General features: G+C 48.9%; 1 protein-coding gene across 1 annotated transcript; it reads left to right on the plus strand.

Annotated features, from left to right (window-relative positions):
- Window positions 1-6049: 6049 nt before the first annotated feature.
- MRPL27 (mitochondrial ribosomal protein L27) lies at window positions 6050-10354 on the plus strand. The gene is made up of 4 exons (XM_006889298.1): window positions 6050-6089; window positions 8397-8528; window positions 8891-8958; window positions 10148-10354. The coding sequence occupies exons 1-4, from the start codon at window positions 6050-6052 to the stop codon at window positions 10352-10354; spliced, it is 447 nt and encodes a 148-aa protein (XP_006889360.1).
- The last annotated feature ends 7394 nt before the right edge of the window (window positions 10355-17748 follow it).

The following is a 17748-nucleotide window of genomic DNA, read 5'->3' on the forward strand; positions in this document are numbered from 1 at the left end:
CCAAAGGCTGGTGGTTTTCAGCCTCTGGGACAATTCCACCCTGTCCTACAGGGTCACCGTGCATTAGGATCAACTCCATGGTAGTGAGTAATCTTTGTTGTTGTTGTTGTTGTTATGTGCCACCGAGTCGCTTGTGAATCATAGCGACCCTATGTACAAGAGCCCTAAACACCATTCTATCTTGTGCCAACCTCGCTGTCTCAAACACAATCATTCCCACCACTCCACTCATAGAATTGATCCATCTCATCGATGGTCTTCCTCTCCTGCGCCATCCCTCCACTCTCCAAAACACGATGTCCCTCTCCAAGGACCAGTCCCTCCTGGCAAAATGCCCAAAGTATGTCAGACAAAGCTTCAGAATCCTTGACTCCAGGGAACATTCTGGCTTCACCCTCTCCAGGACAAACATGTTTGTTCTCCTAGCAGTCCATGGTATATTCAACACTCTTCTCCAGCACCACAACTCAAAGACATCAATTCTCAAAAAAAAAGACATCAATTCTCTATCACCCTTATTCATTGTACAACTCTCTGATGCATAGCACGTAATTGCAAAGACTATAGCCTGGATCAGGCGCACCTTAGGCTCCAGCCTGATGTCGTTGTTCTTCAATACTCTTGAGAGGTCCCTCACAGCTGACTTTCCCAATGCAATTAGTCTCCTGACTTCCTGGCTGCTATTACCAAGAGTGTTGATTGTGGAGCCAAGCAAACTAAAACTGTTAACTATCTTGAGCCCTTCACCATCCATACTGATGCTGCCAATTGGCCCAGTGGTGAGAATCTTTTTCTTGATATTGAGTTTCAATCCATATTGAAGGTTGCAGTCCTTGACCTTCTGCAGCAAGCGCTTCAGGTCCTCCTCAGTTTCAGCAAGCAGGGTTGTGTCATCTGCATAATGCAGGTTATTGATGATTCTTCCACCAATCCTGATGCACCATTCCTCCTCATACAGCCCAGCATCTTGGATGATCTGTTCTGCATACAGACTGAGAAGGTATGGAGACAAAATACATCCCTGATGGACCCCCTTCTTGATTTTGAACCATGTAGTTCTTTATGGGCGTATATTACCTAGTCTTTTTTCTTTTCGTAGAGACTAGTTAGTTCAAAGTGCTAACCTTTTGGTTAATAGCCAAGTGCCTGAGCTCCTGAGTCTAACAGGAACCTTCTTCAATCCTTTCCAGGATAAAGAGTCGCTGGTGTTAGGTTCCACTGCGTCAAGTAAGACTACTCATAGTGTCCCCATGAATAACAGATCTGACCTGTCCTATCCTGTGCCATCCTCACAATCTCTGACACATTGAACCCATTACTGCAGACAATGCGTCAATCCATCTGGTTGAGGGTCTTCCTCTCTTTTGCTGACTTTCCCCCTTTCCAAGCATGACGTCTGTCCCTCTCCAAGGACATGCCCAAAATGCACGAGACGATGCTTCATCATCTTCACTCCCAAGCAGCATTCTGCCTGTACTTTTTCCAAGATAGAGCTAGCTATTTGTTCTTTGGACAGTCCATGGGATATTCAGTACTCTTACCCAACACCACACTTCAAAGGTATCAACTCTTCTGTCATTCATTGTCTAGCTCTCAGATGCATAGCAAGTAACTGAAAAGACCATGGCCTGAATCAAGAGCACCTTAGTCCTAAAACAGACGTAATAATAAACCAACTCCTTAATGATTTGGAGAGATCCCTGACTGCACACTTTCCCAGTGCACTACATCTCCTTATCTCCTGCCTGCTGGTAGCAAGGGTGCCATTTGTGGATTCAAGTAAGATGAAGTCACTGACAATTTCAGTCTTCTCTCCATCTATGTTGCCTATCAGTCCAGTGGTAAGAATTTGTTTTCTTACATTAAGATGCAATCCAATGTGAGATATAAACAAAACAGAGGTTACTATTACAAAACTTTAATAGTGGTAGTAACAGGACTCAACAGCGCCCCTTACTGATCTCTGCATTTATGATGGCTACAAAGAGCCATTCATTTTCTTTTTGAGATAAAATTCACATGTTGTTGTTATGTGATGTTGAGTTGCCTGCAACTCATAGTGGCCCTATGTACAACAGTTCTGAAGCCTGCCCTGTCCTGAGCCAGCCTCACTGACTCCGACACACCTACCCTCATTGTTCCACTTACTGTGCCAATTCATCTCATCTTCCCCTCCTGTACTGTCCTTCCACCCTTCCAAGTATGATATCCTTCTCCAAAGACTGGTCCTTCTTGGCCACATGCCTAAAGTATGTAAAACATAGCTTCAAAATCATAACCTCCAAGGAGAAAGTTGATTTCACCCTCTCCAAGACAGAGGTATTTTCTTGGTAGTCCATGGTATGTTCAAGACTCCTCTCCAGCACCACAACTCAAAGGCATGGATTCTTCTGTCATCATTAGTCATTGTCCAGCTCTCTGATGTATAGCAAGTAACTGCAAAGATCATGGCCTGGATCAGGTGCACCTTGGTCTCTAGACTGACATCGTTGCTTCTCAATCCTCTGGAGAGGTCCCTGACAGCAGATTTTCCTAGTGCAATTCACCTTTTGAGTTCCTGACTGCTAGTGCTAAGACTGTTGATTGTGGAGCTGAACAAACTGTAATTGTTAACAACTTCAATCTCTTCTCCATCATAGTGCTGCCAATTTGCCCAGTGGTGAGAATCTTTGTCTTCTTGATGTTGAGCTTCAATCCATACTGAAGACTATAGTTCTTGACCTTGTGCACTAAGCGCTTCAGGTCCTCCTCAGTTTCAACAATCAAGGTTGTGTCACCTGCACAATGTAGGTTGTTGATGAGTCTTCTTCTAATCCTGATGCCACATTTCTCCTCATAAAGCCCAGCTTCCTGAATGATCTGTTCTGCATTTACATTGAAAAGGTATGGAAACAGGATGCATCCCTGATGCACTCCTTTCCTGACTATGAACTATGCAGTGTTTCCTTGCTTTGTTCTGAGGACTGCTTCCTGGTCCAAGTGTAAGTTTCATACAAGCACAATCAAGTGTTCTGGGATTCCCATTCTCCTCAAGTTTAGCCACAATTTATTGTGATCCACATAGTCATATGCCTTTACAGAGTCAATGAAATACAGATAAAGACATTCCTCTGGTACTCTTTACTTTCTGCCAAGATCCATCTGACATTGGCAATAATGTCTCTAGTGTCACAACCTCTTCTAAACCCAGCCTGTATTTCTGGTAGTTCTGTCAATGTACTGTCCCAGTCATTTTCGGATAATCTTCAGGATTTTGCTTAAAATTTATCCTTGTAATGTGTGGAGTCCAGCACTTTTTAGTATATTCTCAAGGCTGTGGAGCCATCGGCACCCTCTAATTCCAGAACATTTTCATCACCCCAAAAAGAAGCCCGTGAGCAATTCTTCCCCATACCTCCCTTCCTCCAGCCATACTTTTTGTCTTCATGGGTTTGCCCATTCTGGAATTTTATGTATGTAGAACCCTGCAATATATGGGCTTTTGTGACTGACTGACTCTACTTAGTGTAAGGTCTTTAAGATTCATTTATGTTGTAGCTGGAATCAGTACTTCATTGCTTTTTAGAGCTGACCACCATCCAATTGTATGAATATACCACATTTTATTTATCCACTTATCAGCTGATAAACACGTAGTTGTCCACTCCTGGGCTATTATGAGTAATGCTGCTATGAGCATTTGTATACATGCTATTGTGTGGACCTATTTTCTTGCATATATTCTGAAGATTAAGGCAGTGTGTTACATGTTTTTCTGCTAAGGAAAAAAAAATAGCAGATTGAAGCTACTGGCTGCTTTACAGAAGAAAAATGGGCAACCTCTTGTAAAGATTTACAGCCTTGGAAACACAGTAATGGCCACTATCGATCAGAAGCAACTCAACAGCAATGGGCAGGGGGGGGCTTAATACGAGAGTCAGGAGGCACTGTTGTAAAACCGGACTGACATCGGGATTGGGGGAGTCTGAGAAAGATGGGATAAGTAATGTATATTGCATTGAAACGGATGAGGGAGAGAACTGTTTAAAAGGGATATGTGATTAGGTATTATTGTCATGACAGGAGTCCAGAACAAAGGCTGCATAGTGGAGTGGACCCGGGGGGAGGGATTATAAAACAATGAAAGAATTTTTCTTTTACTTTTCAAAGAGAAGAGGATACTGGGGAGGGGGGCAGGGAATTAAGTACATGGTGCCTGACTCAAAGCCTTGTGGTCATACCCACCCACTGCAAGAGAAAAGACCTGTAGAGTTACAGCTTTGGAAACCCTCTGAGGTAGCTTTACTCTGTCCTACAGGGTCCTTGGGGGGTGGACTTGACTTATCAGTACACAACAGAAGAGTACTGAACATACTACGGCCTGCCAAAAGAACAAACAGGTCTGTCCCGGAGTGGGTGAAACCAAGTTGCTCCTTGGAAGCAAGAACTTAAGGCTCTGTCTCATATACTTTGGGCATGTTACCAGGAGGAACCAGTCGTGGGAGAAGGACATCGTGCTTGGAAGGGTAGAGGGACAACGCAGGGGAGACAGACCCTGGATGGGATGGACTGACAGGGTGACTGGAGTAATGGAGGTAGGTGTGTTGGAGACACTGAGTTTGGCTCAGGACAGGGCAGGTTCAGAGCTATTGAGAACAGGGTCATTATGAGTTGCAGTGCACTCGACCACAGAGAACAAAACTGTAGGTGAGACCCTGAGTGAGCCAATTAACCTTCGTGGGCTTGATTCTCCTTTATAAAGATGATAGTAGTAAAATCTACTTCAACAAAGGAGGTTTTAAAAGCTTGTGAGTGTGAATCCACCAGATGCTCTGCTGGAGAAGGAGGGACAATCTCCTCCTGTACCAGTCAGTATACACACACACACACACACACACACACACACACACACACAAATAAATAAAAATAAAAAAAAGCTTGTGAGTGGCCGCCTAAGATCCAACAATTGATCTCTTCCCATCTCGAGCAAAGAAGAGTAAAGAAAATCAAAGACTCAAGGGAACAATTAGTGCAGAGGCCTGATAAACCAAACAAACCACAACTTTCACAAGTTTGAGACCAGAAGGGCAGGGTGCTGGGCTACCACTACTGCCCAAGATCACAGCAGAATGTCCTGAACATAGAAGGAATAAAATGGAGGGAAAAATAAAAATCTGAAAAAACAAGACTTACTGGTCTGATAGTGACTGGTGGAACTGCTGACTGTGGCCCTGAGATACCCTTCAAGGCAGGATGCGAGCCCACCACTGGAGCACACCTTTCAGCCAAACAGAGGACAGGCCTATGAAGCGAAAAATATCCTGTGAGGAAGGATCCTCGGAATAATCAACAATACAAGACTCAAAAGGGCAGTACTTGCCCCAAACAATGTTCAGAAAGCAGGAAGAGGCGGGAAAGATACATGACATGCTGTGACATTCAGGGGATTGCAAATAATGTCATGAAACAGAATGTGTATACATCGTTTAACGGGAAACCGATCTGCTGTGTAAATTTTCAAACCACAACAAAATGCTCAAATGAAGAAAGAAAAAAAAAATACGGAGAAAGAATGTCAGTTGCCCCCAGGCCTCCTGTTACATTCTTCCATATTTATATAATCATCTTCTTTACAGAGTTGTTAAGAATGAAACGAAATAATGGATCGACAGCGCTTTTGCAGAACACAGCAACAGCCCCATAAAGTAAATTAAACGCTGAGACAGCAGCTTCATCCTTACCCCTCACTAATAAGTAGGTTTACAGCTGCAAAGGAGGGAATAGGAGCTGACGTCCTAGCGGGGCACACTGCGCCGCAAGCCGGCTTCTGGACGGAAGTGGTCGTGCTGTATCGCCCACAGGACCCTGCAGAGTCCCCCAGGCGCCCGGGCCGCAAAGCCCCGCAGACTGGGGCTCAGCAGCGGACCCCAGCCAGTCAGACAGCCCCGTGACCGCGAGAGCTCATCTGCAAGCTCTCGCGCCACCTTTTCAAATGCCACCAACAAGCCGGAAGTGGTTTCCCCGATAGCGGAAGCCGAATCGTGAGACCGGAAGCTCGGCGAAAGCCAACATGGCGTCGGCTGTGCTAGCACTGAGGACGCGGATAGCTGGTAACGGGTGTTGTGGGGGCGGAGGGCGGCGTGAGCAGGGAGGCCGGCGGGATGTAGAGGAGGCCCGTGCTCCGCGGGGAGCCCGAGGCTCGGGGCAGTGTGCGGGGTGCGGTACGTGGAGCGCGAGGCCCGAAAGGGCGGCTGTGGCACATCACGTGACATCGTTAGAGGCCGATGGGGGCGTTGTTTCCGAGAACCACGTGATCATCTGCCCTCGACAAGGATACGCTGGGTCCGGTCTCAGACGTGGCGTGGATCCTTTCTGGCGTTAGATCGGCAAGTGCTACACTGTAGCTAAAAAAAGAAATACATTCTTTCAACCGGTTCAGGCCTTAGGTTGTGCAAAACAGTTTGTGGTATGTGTTGAGGGTCCCAACAGAAATCATGAAGCCAAGGTTCCTCCGCCTTCAACAGTCGTTTCTAGTGCAGGAACCAGTAAAGAAATAAAATAATTGCAAGTTGTAACAAATGAAGGGAACAGGAAAAAGTGCGAGAGACTATCTTTGAGACTGGGTGGTGAGGGAAGCCCTTATGGAGGTAACATTTCAAATGAGTGAGAGCCAAGAGAGGGACTTAATCGAGTTTTCCCTATTGAGAACCATGTGTTGCTGTTGTGTGGATTTAAAAGGGAAAGACATGAAATGGGGAAACCAGATGGAACATTACAGTTTTATATGCCAGTTGAGTCGCTTGTGACGCATAGCGACCCTATGTACAACAGCTCTGAACCCTGCTTTATCTTGAGCCAACTCCACTGTCTCTGAAACGCCTGTCCCAGTCACAAACTGAGTCAATCCATCTCATCCGAAGCCTTCCTCTCTTGAGCTGTTCCTCCACCTTTCCAGGCTTGCTATCCCTCTCCAAGGACTGGGCCCTTCTTACAACATGCCCAGAGTAAGTCAGGTGAAGCTTCAGAATCCTTACCCCGAAGGAGCAGCCTCGATGAGAGAGAAGTTTTAGCCAAAATAGAAGAAGTATCAGTGATCTCAGAGGGAAATGGATGGATTGGAAATGTGTTTTGTAAACAGCAGAACCTGCTAGTGCACTGGTTATGTGAGGCATGTGGAGGGACATCTGCAATTTTAACTTGTCAACAATTTATTTATCTTAAATAAATTGACTTTGACATTTTTTTCAAAGGACGAAATATTTCAAAATTAGTTGAACTCGACATGAGTGGGACTTGAATTTTGTTAGGCCACCTGAAGCAAACAACTGCCGGCTTTCTAACTGAAGGTGGTATTGATGCTGCCACCACCATTGAGTGCAATGACTTTCTTATTCTACTTGAGCAACTGGATAGATGGTGGCACTATTTAGGGAGGAGAAGATGGCAAAGATTTGTGAATAAGATACTACAGATAAAGATAACCCAAGCCTGGTTCCTCAATGTATGTAGTAAGTTAGTGAATGACTGACTAGCTGTTGAAAGGTGATTAAATCTCACTGCTAGGCATTCCACAAATTCTTACCTCCTTTTCCTTTGCTTCAGCTAGTCTCTGGTTCTAATAAACCATCTGTGTCTGGAGAACTGAAGGCCGACTGCCGGCTCTGGGTCTGTCATACTACAAGGGGTGTCTTCTTGACTAGTATGCATTTGAGTTCATTTTCTTTTAAAAGTAAATACCACTGAGCCCTTTAAATGAGTATGGAGAGAACATGTGAAGATGGACAGGCTGTTGAGCTTCTCAGTTAGACCTCTGTTTGATGAGATTTGGGAAGAACGTCCAGGAGGCAGTGGGCAGGTCCCTCAGACAAGCTGCCTTTTTGATTTACAAGTGTCTGGTTTGTTCGTGTGGACTGGGGGTGGAGGGGAGGCTCTAAAAGGAGCCCATGGTGAACGAGGCCAGTACTGTGTTCCCCTCTCACAATGTCCTCTTGTCGGGCACAGTGGTCTGGCCTCGAGGGCATGATGGTGAGGCTGCAGCCCACTGCTCTGTGGGGTTCTCTTGCTGACTTTTGCTATTTCTGTGGTGTTTATTTCCTGTTTGGGTCTGAGTGCGTCAGGACCCAGGGCACATGTTGTTTATTTTCTTTCCCCGTTTATATTTCACTTCCACCTTCCCTCTTCCTCCCTCTCCCACCACCTCCCTCAGTGCTCACACCATGGGCAGTATGAGGAATGAACCCTTGGTGAAGATGAAGAACTTCTAGATACTCCCTGAAAATAAACATACTTCAGTGGTTTGTCTTCCTTACCACCTGTGACACTGCCTCCCTTGCAGCCTCTCAGATGAGAAAATGGTCCATTGAGGCCAAGAAAGAATCCTGTTTGTCTGAGCAGTGTTTCTGTTAATCTTTCTACAGTTACAGCGCAGTTAAGCCCCCTTCAGGCGACAGCTCTTGCTGTCAGATATGCTTCCAAGAAGACAGGTGGCAGCTCCAAAAACCTGGGTGGAAAGTCACCCGGCAAACATTATGGCATCAAGAAAATGGAAGGTGAGAATACGCTTGGCTTCTGTGGCCCAGCTCTTTGTGCCCTGTTGCCCCTGATGTTTCCTAGAAGAGCTGGGAAACCATGCAAGTGCCCAGCTGAGGTTAGCGCATAAAGGGGTGACCCTTAAGGCCTGAGTAAGGGAGGGGGGCACGAGGAGGAACAGGTAGATGTGAACTTCAACTGTGTGATTGGAGAGAGAATGGAGGTCAGGAGGCGGATTACTGCCTGGGAGCCTCCTGAGGTAGTTTCTGGCTGCGCTGGAGTCAGGAAGGTGGGAGCTGTTGTGTTTTCTTCGCACTGTGTTGTGCTGCCCCAGTAACGGGGACCAGAGCTGAGTGCTTGCACTGGTGGACTTTTCTTACAGGTCACTATGTTCATGTCGGCAACATCCTGGGGACTCAGCGCCAGTTCCGTTGGCACCCGGGAGCCCACGTGAGTTGCTCTGAGATCCCTTTTTTTGCCCCTAGGACAACTTCCCTCTGACCTTAAGCATAATAACAACAATGATTTATCTTGGGCTTTCGATGCCAAGCCCTGTACCTGCTTTATCTCCTTTCATTTCACCTGGTGAGTAGAGAGTAAGCTTAGTGTAGAGTTAGACTGGTTCTTCTTTTTAACCCCAGTTCTTGGAGGAGGACGTGTCAAATCCTGTGCAATTTCCTGCCTTGAAAACTTGCTGGAGGGTTAGCTATGAGTTGGTTCCAACTTTATGGCAACAGCAGCTAACACACACACACACACACACACACACACACTCTCTCACACACACACACATACACACACATCTATAGCTATCTCTCTATATAGTGGAGCACTGGTGATCTAGTGGGAAGAAGCTGTGCTGCAACCCAGAGGCACGTGGTTCAAAACCACCAGCTGCTTGGTGGGAGAAGGATGGGATTAACTGCCTCTGAAAACCTGCGGGTGGGTCAGCTATGAGTTGGTTCCAATTTGACAGTACACAAAACCAACAACTACTATATAAATATATTTATTACACAAGTTACTTAATCTCTCTGCCTTGTGTTTCTCATATATAAAATGGGGTTGGGAATAGCACATACCTCACAAAGTAAGAAGAGAGTGAATTATGCAGGAAAGTGCTTGAAACAAACTTACACATACATAGTAACCACTGTTTAAGTATTCACTTATTGCATCTTAGTTTCTTGGCATGTGCATTATTCAAGTTGCTTTCATTTGTACTTTCCTTAGAGCAGACCTTTATCAATCATTCTGTAGATCAAAATGTGTTTCAAACTAGTGTTTAATATGACAATTCCAGTCTCATGTGAACTAAGCTCCCAGTGGCAGGGACTTGGGGCATCTTCCCGAGTCTGGGTTAGGATCTGGATTGTACACAGTACACAGCCATGGTTGTCTCTTAGCCCTCAGGGACTGAGCAGCCATGAGGATTGGCTGTTGGCATTTTCTTTCCCTTCTCTGTTACAGAATAAGTAAACAGAAAGCAAGGAAGTCAGTAGTTATAGGAACCCAGGATGGAGCTTTTGGAACCCTCCCCTTTTGGCCCCTGACCCTGAATCCTTGTGAGAGGTCAGCCCAGTAACCCTGGGATGGAGCCTGTGCTGTTCATTCTGCCAACCTGGTCCTTGTGTTGCAGGTGGGGCTGGGGAAGAAGAAGTACCTGTATGCCTTGGAAGAAGGGATAGTCCGCTATACTAAGGATGTCTACGTGCCCAATCCTAAGGACGCAGAAGCTGTGGACCTGGTCAGCAGGCTGCCCAAGGGTGCTGTGCTCTACAAGACTTTTGTCCACGTGGTTCCCACCAAGCCCGAGGGCACTTTCCAGCTGGTTGACATGCTTTGAGCTCCTGGTTGAAGCCATTGGACAGAAATTGGATCCCAGATGCAGTCAAGGTTCGAGGATGATGACAAGGTCTCTGAAGGAAGAAGTGTGCTTGATAGAGGTTGTAGGAGACTCTGTCAAGTCAGCAAGTTGGGAAACCTGGGGTATTTAAACTGGGCCAGAATAAAGTTAGTTGGACAATAAGTCTCTACTATTTGGGGATACTTGGATGGAGCTACTTACTGATTTGTTGGTTCTTACCCATGATCTCTGGTTCATACCAGAGAAGAACCGGGAGGAGGGCTTCTTTTGGGCAGTATCTCTCTTTCCCCCTCCCCCATCCCCAAGGGAAAGGAAAAAGAGGGCTTGAGCTGGAGGGTGGTCTATTACTTCCCTTCTTGGATCCCTCCAGTCCAGGATCCAGGCCCTGGGAGAACTGGGCAGAAGGAGGTCCATGGGGTCAGTCATGTTCCTCTCCAAAGGCAAAGCAGAGTGAGTGGGTAACGAATGACTTCTTTCTGCCCACTCTGAAAAACAAATACCACACCCACTTTCTCTCTGGTTCTTGATTTATCTCAAACCATAAACAGCAGCAAAGAATCTGGTTTCAGGAATACTCAGAGCCTGGAGAGTGCTTCCATTGTCAGTACAACCCAGGACCTTTAGAGGTTTGGCTTTTAGAGTGGAACAGCCAGGAATGAAGCGTCAGCTTGGAGGTGAGTGTTCCTGTCCACTACAGGTAGGTTTTGGTGTTTGCAGCTCAAACAAAGAGTTTCTCATCCCAGTGGCTCCTTTTCCCCAGGGATTGAGGACAGAGACCTAGCTCTGGAGGTCTGCCATGGACTTTCCATCTTACTGTCTTGGGAGTATGAACTCAATCTCCTTTAGATCATTGGTTCCATTTGTCTCTGCACAGGCACAAGGGCCAAGGCCCAGCTGCTGTTGCAGGGGAAACGGTAAGCCCAGCATTGTCTTTTCTAGTCCCCTGGAGGTGAGGGATGAAAGGATGGAGAGGTGTGGTAGCCCCTCCTACACAGTGGTGTTTCCTTGATTGGGGCAGGTGGCTGCTTCCTGGCATAGGTAGGTAGAGTTGTGATTGAATGGTGGTGCAGACAGTAACCTTAGGCTTCCTCTTAACTGGTGGCAGCGGGAGGGGTGGGGCAGCAAAGGTGTTAGCCATTCCCTTGCACTCCCCCATACAGACATGCCCTTCCTTTGGACTGTTCTGTCCTGTCCCATCCCCTGTGTCTGATCCTTCCCAGGAAACAATTTGTGTTGGCTCCACAGTACCCCTCTAAAGCTGTAGGACAGGTCTCCGGGGCTGGGCTCTGTCATCCTTCCTTCTGTCCAAATAGACAAAGTGCACGGAGGTGACCTTTGGCCAAGTTCTGGGGTGCTTCATCAGTGGCCCTGCCTTGATTTCAGAGGGGAGATGTATGTGTAAAGGGCTTACGTCACCTTTCAGCAGGCCCAAAGCCCGAAGCGCAGGCCCAAAGCCCGAAGCGCTGTGCAATCAGCTGGTGGATCTGCTGCTGCTGGTGGTCCTTCTTTCGTACACTTTCGTAGCTGGGCTGGTGAACTGGCTGCCACCTGGGCAATCAGTAGCTGCTGGGCAGCCCTACACAGAAAACCTCGTGGCTGTGGTGATAACCCTGTGACCAGGAACACTGAGGAAGCCAGGGCAGGAACGTCCAGCCATCACCCAGGTTCAGTTTAGATCCTGTCCCCAGAGTCAGCCTAGGATTCAGGGCACTGCACTCTTCCCTTCCAGGAAGTGCCTCTAGGCCCCATCCCTTTCTTCTGCTCCCCTGCATTGAGTCTAAGCCTGATCATACAAGACCCCCATGCCTGGTTTCTGGACCTCTGCACACACCTCTCCATTCCCAGGTGGCAGCCCTCAAGGTCCTCTCACCTGTGTCCCCAGAGACTCCTGTCTCCTTTCCATTGGCTGGACCTCGGCTCTGGACCTCATGGTGCTGAAGCAGGGTGGACGACCATCCTAGAGATCATTGAAGAATGGGAGTGAAGCTGGAGAGCAGAGGCCAAGCCCTTTGTTGTCTTCATCTGCCACCCTTTCAACCTTTCCCACCTAGTCCTAGATACACAGGGCAGACCCTCGGCATTTCTGAAATGCACTCAGCTGGAAAGAGATTGCATTCCTCTGACCAGTGGCTCACTCTCATGACCGCTGCCAGCTCGGATGGCCTTTGTGGAGAGAATGTCTTCCACTTATTCCCATCCTTCAACACAAGTCTGGTGCTCAGAGCTGGAGGACCAGAGCCTGGAGAGGTGGTAGCTCAAAAAATTGCTCTTGTTTTCTGTTCCCAGGATTCCATATGGTGCCCAGTCCCTAGGGAGAGAACTGACAGTACTGGTGTGGCACCTCCCCCCTCCCACAACATCAGAGGCCCTCCCTGGAGAGCTGGGGAGAGGGAAGGTCACTGGCTGCTCAGAGAGCTGGGGGAGAAACAATTATCTTCCCTGAGCAGCTCCCCAGAGTGCCCAGCTTTGCAATGGCCAGGGAAGAGGCAGCCCAGAAAGTTTTTAACTCTGCCTGTTGTTGCCGTGGTTCAAGGAATTAGAGACTCAAGATGTGGAGACTCCAAAGGCTTCTGCACATGGAGCACTTGCTTCTCCTTGGTCAGAGAGCAGGTGTCTTTGGGGCAGGACTGGTAGGGGCAGGGGTGCTTACATATTGATGGGGGCTCCGGAAGAAGTGGCAGGAGCAGAGGAGCTGGCAGCACTGAGAATACCGCTGGTACAGCAGCAGGACAGCCATGACGAACACCAGGGACGAGACTACCTTCCCCACAAAGGCACGATCAGGGCTGCAGCCTGGCCCTGACTGCACGGGCCCCTTCCCAGATCAAACGGAGATGTGATCTGGCTGGGTGTGGTGTCAGCTGCGTGAGCAGGGGACACAGGTGCAGGCAGCAGAGGGCTGGACCTTGGGTTCCCTTTTCTGCTGCACCAACTCCCCGTGGCAGAGGTTTGTGAGGGAGAGCAGAGGACCTTGATCCCATCCCTTCCATCAGCCCAGGGAGGAGCGATGTGTGGAGAGGAGACTATAGAGGTAGAAATTTGGGGAGGGAAAGGGGCTTGGGGCAGGGCATCAAAGTCAAAGTGGTTCCTATTGGAACAGACTCACGGCTGACCCTCCAGTGGGTTTCCAAAGCTTAAATTGTAGGAAATGAGATCTTTTTCCCCACAGAGCCACTGGTAGATCTGAACCAACAGAGAGGCACGATATTTGGGGTTAGCAGAACATCTCCCCATGGACCATGACACCAGAGCTCCCTGTGGCAGGGCACGTGCCCTTCAAATTAGTGGCTCTTAGGAGACAGGAGGACTGGTGGCCTAGTGGTAGGAATCTGAGCTGCAATCCTGAAGGTATGTAGTTTAAATCCACCAACTTCTCCCACGTGATTTATTGCCTCTGAAAAGGGTCACCTGTAGGTCAGTTCCAACTTAGTGGTACACAGTAGGAGACAGGAGAGCTCCTAAGGGCTGGTGCCTATCACAGACTCCTGCCATCTTGGACTGGCATCAGAGGACTTGGGACCACCGGCCAGCCACACAGTGTTCTTCCATGGCTGGAAGAGAGGAGATGGTTGCTCTAGGTGACTCTACAGAGGCTTCTAGGTGTCTGTACCCCAGCTCAGACTTGGCAGTACGTACTCAACAGTGGCCACAACTATGGCTAGAAGGCTGTTGTCCATAGTTGATGTCTGCAGGTGAGCAAGCAGTGACAGAGGGGAGCCAAAAAGGGCCACTAGCCTTGAGTGACCTAGGGGGCAGCCAGCATGGCCACAGGGATGGCCTTCCCTTGGGGGCCACTACTGAACCCAGGAGCTGTGGCCCAGAGAGACAGCTTCATTCAAAGCCCATGAGTATGTGCAGCTGGTTTTGCCTCTGCTTGTCTTGGCTAGTAACCAGCTGCAACCATGTCCCATGGATGGCTCCTCTTGCATGCCTGGCAGCTACCCAAGGGCCCCTCCACAACTTTCAGAAAGGGTTGGTGAGATCAAGTGTGGCTTCTGCAGAACCTCATGTACAGCCAAGAGAGCACTAACTTGCTCAGGTCTCTGCTGTTCTCTGCCCCAGATCCCCTCCCTCCCAATTCTGCCCACTGTCACTTCCCATTGGCTGAAGTAACTGGGTTCTGGGCACCAATTGGTTATCCTCTAATGGAACTATTGGGTCCATGGTTGCCCAGGAAACTGGGCACGCGGGCCACAAAATACAAAAGCTGCTCTGCCCAGACTCTCCCCATGTCTCCAAAGGAATTATTGTGAGCCTCTTGGTGCCAGCCTGTCTGCACGAACCCCTCACTCCTTTCATGCTTACATCTCGCCTGGCCCTGCCTGAATCTTGACCCCGGGGGCTCAGGCAAGGAAGGATTTAAAAGCAGCCTGGAAAAGTCCAGACCCCAGGCTGAGCTGACACTACAGAAAGATGGGAGTGGGGAACACTGTCAGGAATGCAGGCAGAGAAACATCCCCAAGTCACACTTGAATTTGCCTCAAGACCTAAACAAGGGAAAGGTGGAATAAGGGATGCCCCCACCCCAAGCCTGCCCTCTGAACCTGTCAGGTGCCAAACGGGTTTTAACTTGGTGGGCCAGACATGCAGCCAGAGCTGTAGGGGTCAGCTTGAATTCAACAGTTCTGAGCCTGCCTGCAAATTGCAATCCCTGGGGAGCTTTGAAAACACAAGGCCAGGCTGCCCCTCAGACCAATTAAATCAGAACCCTCAGGCAGCAACACAATCCCCTGACTATTAAGAGTGCAGAGGCAGAATGTTCACAGCAGGTGACAGCACTGAGTAACAGGGCCTGGTGCAACATACTAGGGAGTGACAGTGTCCTTCCTAAATTCCAAAAGCAATGCTGTAAAAATATGCTCGCCTAACAGTGTAGCTGCAATCTGGGTTTAGCCTGCAGGCTGGTTTGTCATTGCTTAGTCAGAATCTGAATGTTTATGTGCCTATTATGCTGAATGAAGCTATTCATTCTTATTGACCTGAGAGTTAAAAAAAAAATTAAGAAACGGTAGAACATTAGATCTTTCCTCAGATGTGGCTGTTTAGCTGATTCAGACTCAGACCCTCTATGATAGCATGAAACTGCTGCATCAAATTTCTAAGGGTGTAATCCGCAGACTGTCAGGCCTTTTCTTGCATAGGTCAGCAGTTCAAAGCCACTGCAGTTGGATGGGTTTGAACTGCTGACCTATTGATTAGTGGTCAAGCACTAAACCATTGTCGCCAGGGCCACTTTTTGTCAAAATAGTCACTAGAAAAGCCACACCCACTGCCACAGAGTTGGCTGTGACTCAGCGCAGCCCTCCATGAGGTTTTCAAGGCTGTAAACCTTACCAGAAACTGCCCATCTTTCTCCCAAGGAGCATCTGGTGGATTTGAACCACCACCACTTTGGATACCAGCTTGACACATCACATTGAATCACCAAGGTTTACATTTTCCTCAAATAGGAACCAGAAAATAATTGCCTGAGTCCCAGAAACGCAACACCATTTCCTTTGAGTTCCAGCTTTTAACCCCTACCCAGCTACCTGCCCAGCCTGCACTTCTGAAAGCAGACGTAACAAGCTAGGGGCTTAGTCTGAAGCCGGCTCCCACCACCTACGAGCTAGGCTTTGGGCTCAAGACATTTCACAGCCTAAGCCTCAGATTCGTGATCTGAATGCAGACAATGATGTCCCTCAAGGGGCTATAATAAAGGGAGATGCAGGGAGCAGTCAAGAACCCAACAGTTACTAGTGGTCAAGGGTGCCCTCTCTTGGCAACTAGAACTATCCATGTGGCAGCCTGGGCAGGATTTGTCTTCCATTCTGAGCTAACAGGGCTGGCTCATAGGGTGACTTTATAGCATTCTGGGAGAACTTCATCCTCACTCCCACAATAAGGTGTGGATGACCAATACGGAGCCCTTACAATGGGATGACAAATCTTTCCAGCATGCCCTTGGCACTGACCGAGACCCAAGCCCCTGCTGCTAAAGATCCTGCCCCTAAAAAGACAAGCGCCAACTATAACCACCTGGCTGTAGCTAGAGGCACCTAGGCTCTTGATGCTCCCTAAGTCAGGGCTGGGCAGGAACCAAGAGTAAGGAGCACTGAGATCTCAGGCTTGAACTACAGACACTGGAGGCAGAGGCCAGCATCTGCCCAGTCCTGGTGTGGTGGGAGGGGGACAGGGCAGGAAGCGCAAGGCTGGGCCAGACATCTCAGTAACTAGGCTGGAGCTTCGGCTTTCCTGCTAGCCTGCTGGGGGCCTGTCGCCAAGCCTCTCTGACCCATTTGCTTCTCAGAAGGAAGCAGCAGGATTCCATAGGTTCTGTGACTCCCGTCCCTAGGGTGAATTCGTTCCCACCTGTTGTTGAGTACCATGGAGTGGGAACCAACTCAGAGCTGACCCTCCAGTGGATTTTCACAGGCTGTAAACTGCACAGGAGAATTCTTCTGTGCAGCAGCTGGTAGACTAAAAACTACATGCCTTCGAGATTGCAGTGCGGCTTCTTACCACGAGGCCACCTATGATCCCACTTAACAGGAATGGAAACTTCTACCTTATCATGGCTCCTAAAGTTCTAAGATTTCTAGAAGGCCTGACGATGATGGCTCCCTGACATCCAGGAGGGAAAACACAGAGGCTCAGCTTAGAGAGATAGAGATATATTTCTTCTGTTGCATATTTCAGACTTCACACTGAGCTTCAAGCACAGTGCTCCCCAGGTGCTTCTGAAACCCTCGATAGTGATCTTCCCAGATGCTCATGAGGATTTGCCCACCAGGCGGGGAGACCAGGACCGGCTTGCAGTTCTGGGTACCTGGGACTTGGCATCTCAGGAGGGGCTGGTGCCCTGCAGAGCCCTAGGGCCACTCTAGGGTCTCCTGGCTGCATTAGTATGGGCTGTCACGCAGAGCTCCCCAGAACTGCAAGGCCTGGAAGCTGGCAGGGTTCCTCATGTCCTTAAGAGCCCCCCCCCCCCCGCCAGGCTCGGGGGAGGGGCCCTGGAGAGCAAAGTGGCCCAGCCCCATCCAGAGCCACAGCAGATGGCCTCATCAGGGCCCTGGCTCCCCAGAGCCATGGCCCACTTCCTGGGCTGCTCTGAGCCCTATTGCACATCTTTTGTTTCCAGTTCCTCCCGCGACCACCCAATTTCTCTTTTAAATAAAAAAATACAAACTAGAAGGGAAAGTGAGGAGGGGCCGGGTGTGGAACGCTGGCGCCCCCTGCCCACAATCCCACCATCCTCTGGTCCGTGCAGAGCCGGCAGTCGTGCAGTTTCCCTGCGGTCCTGTGGGTTCTTGATGGCTGGAATGGCTGCTGCTTGGGCCCGGTTCTGCCCGTGGGAGGGGACATCCCTCCGCTGTCTCTAAGGTGCAATTCCC

This window comes from Elephantulus edwardii, unplaced genomic scaffold, assembly GCF_000299155.1.
Source record: "Elephantulus edwardii isolate Elephantulus edwardi_28Jun2011 unplaced genomic scaffold, EleEdw1.0 scaffold00077, whole genome shotgun sequence".
NCBI classification, from domain to species: Eukaryota; Metazoa; Chordata; class Mammalia; order Macroscelidea; family Macroscelididae; genus Elephantulus; species Elephantulus edwardii.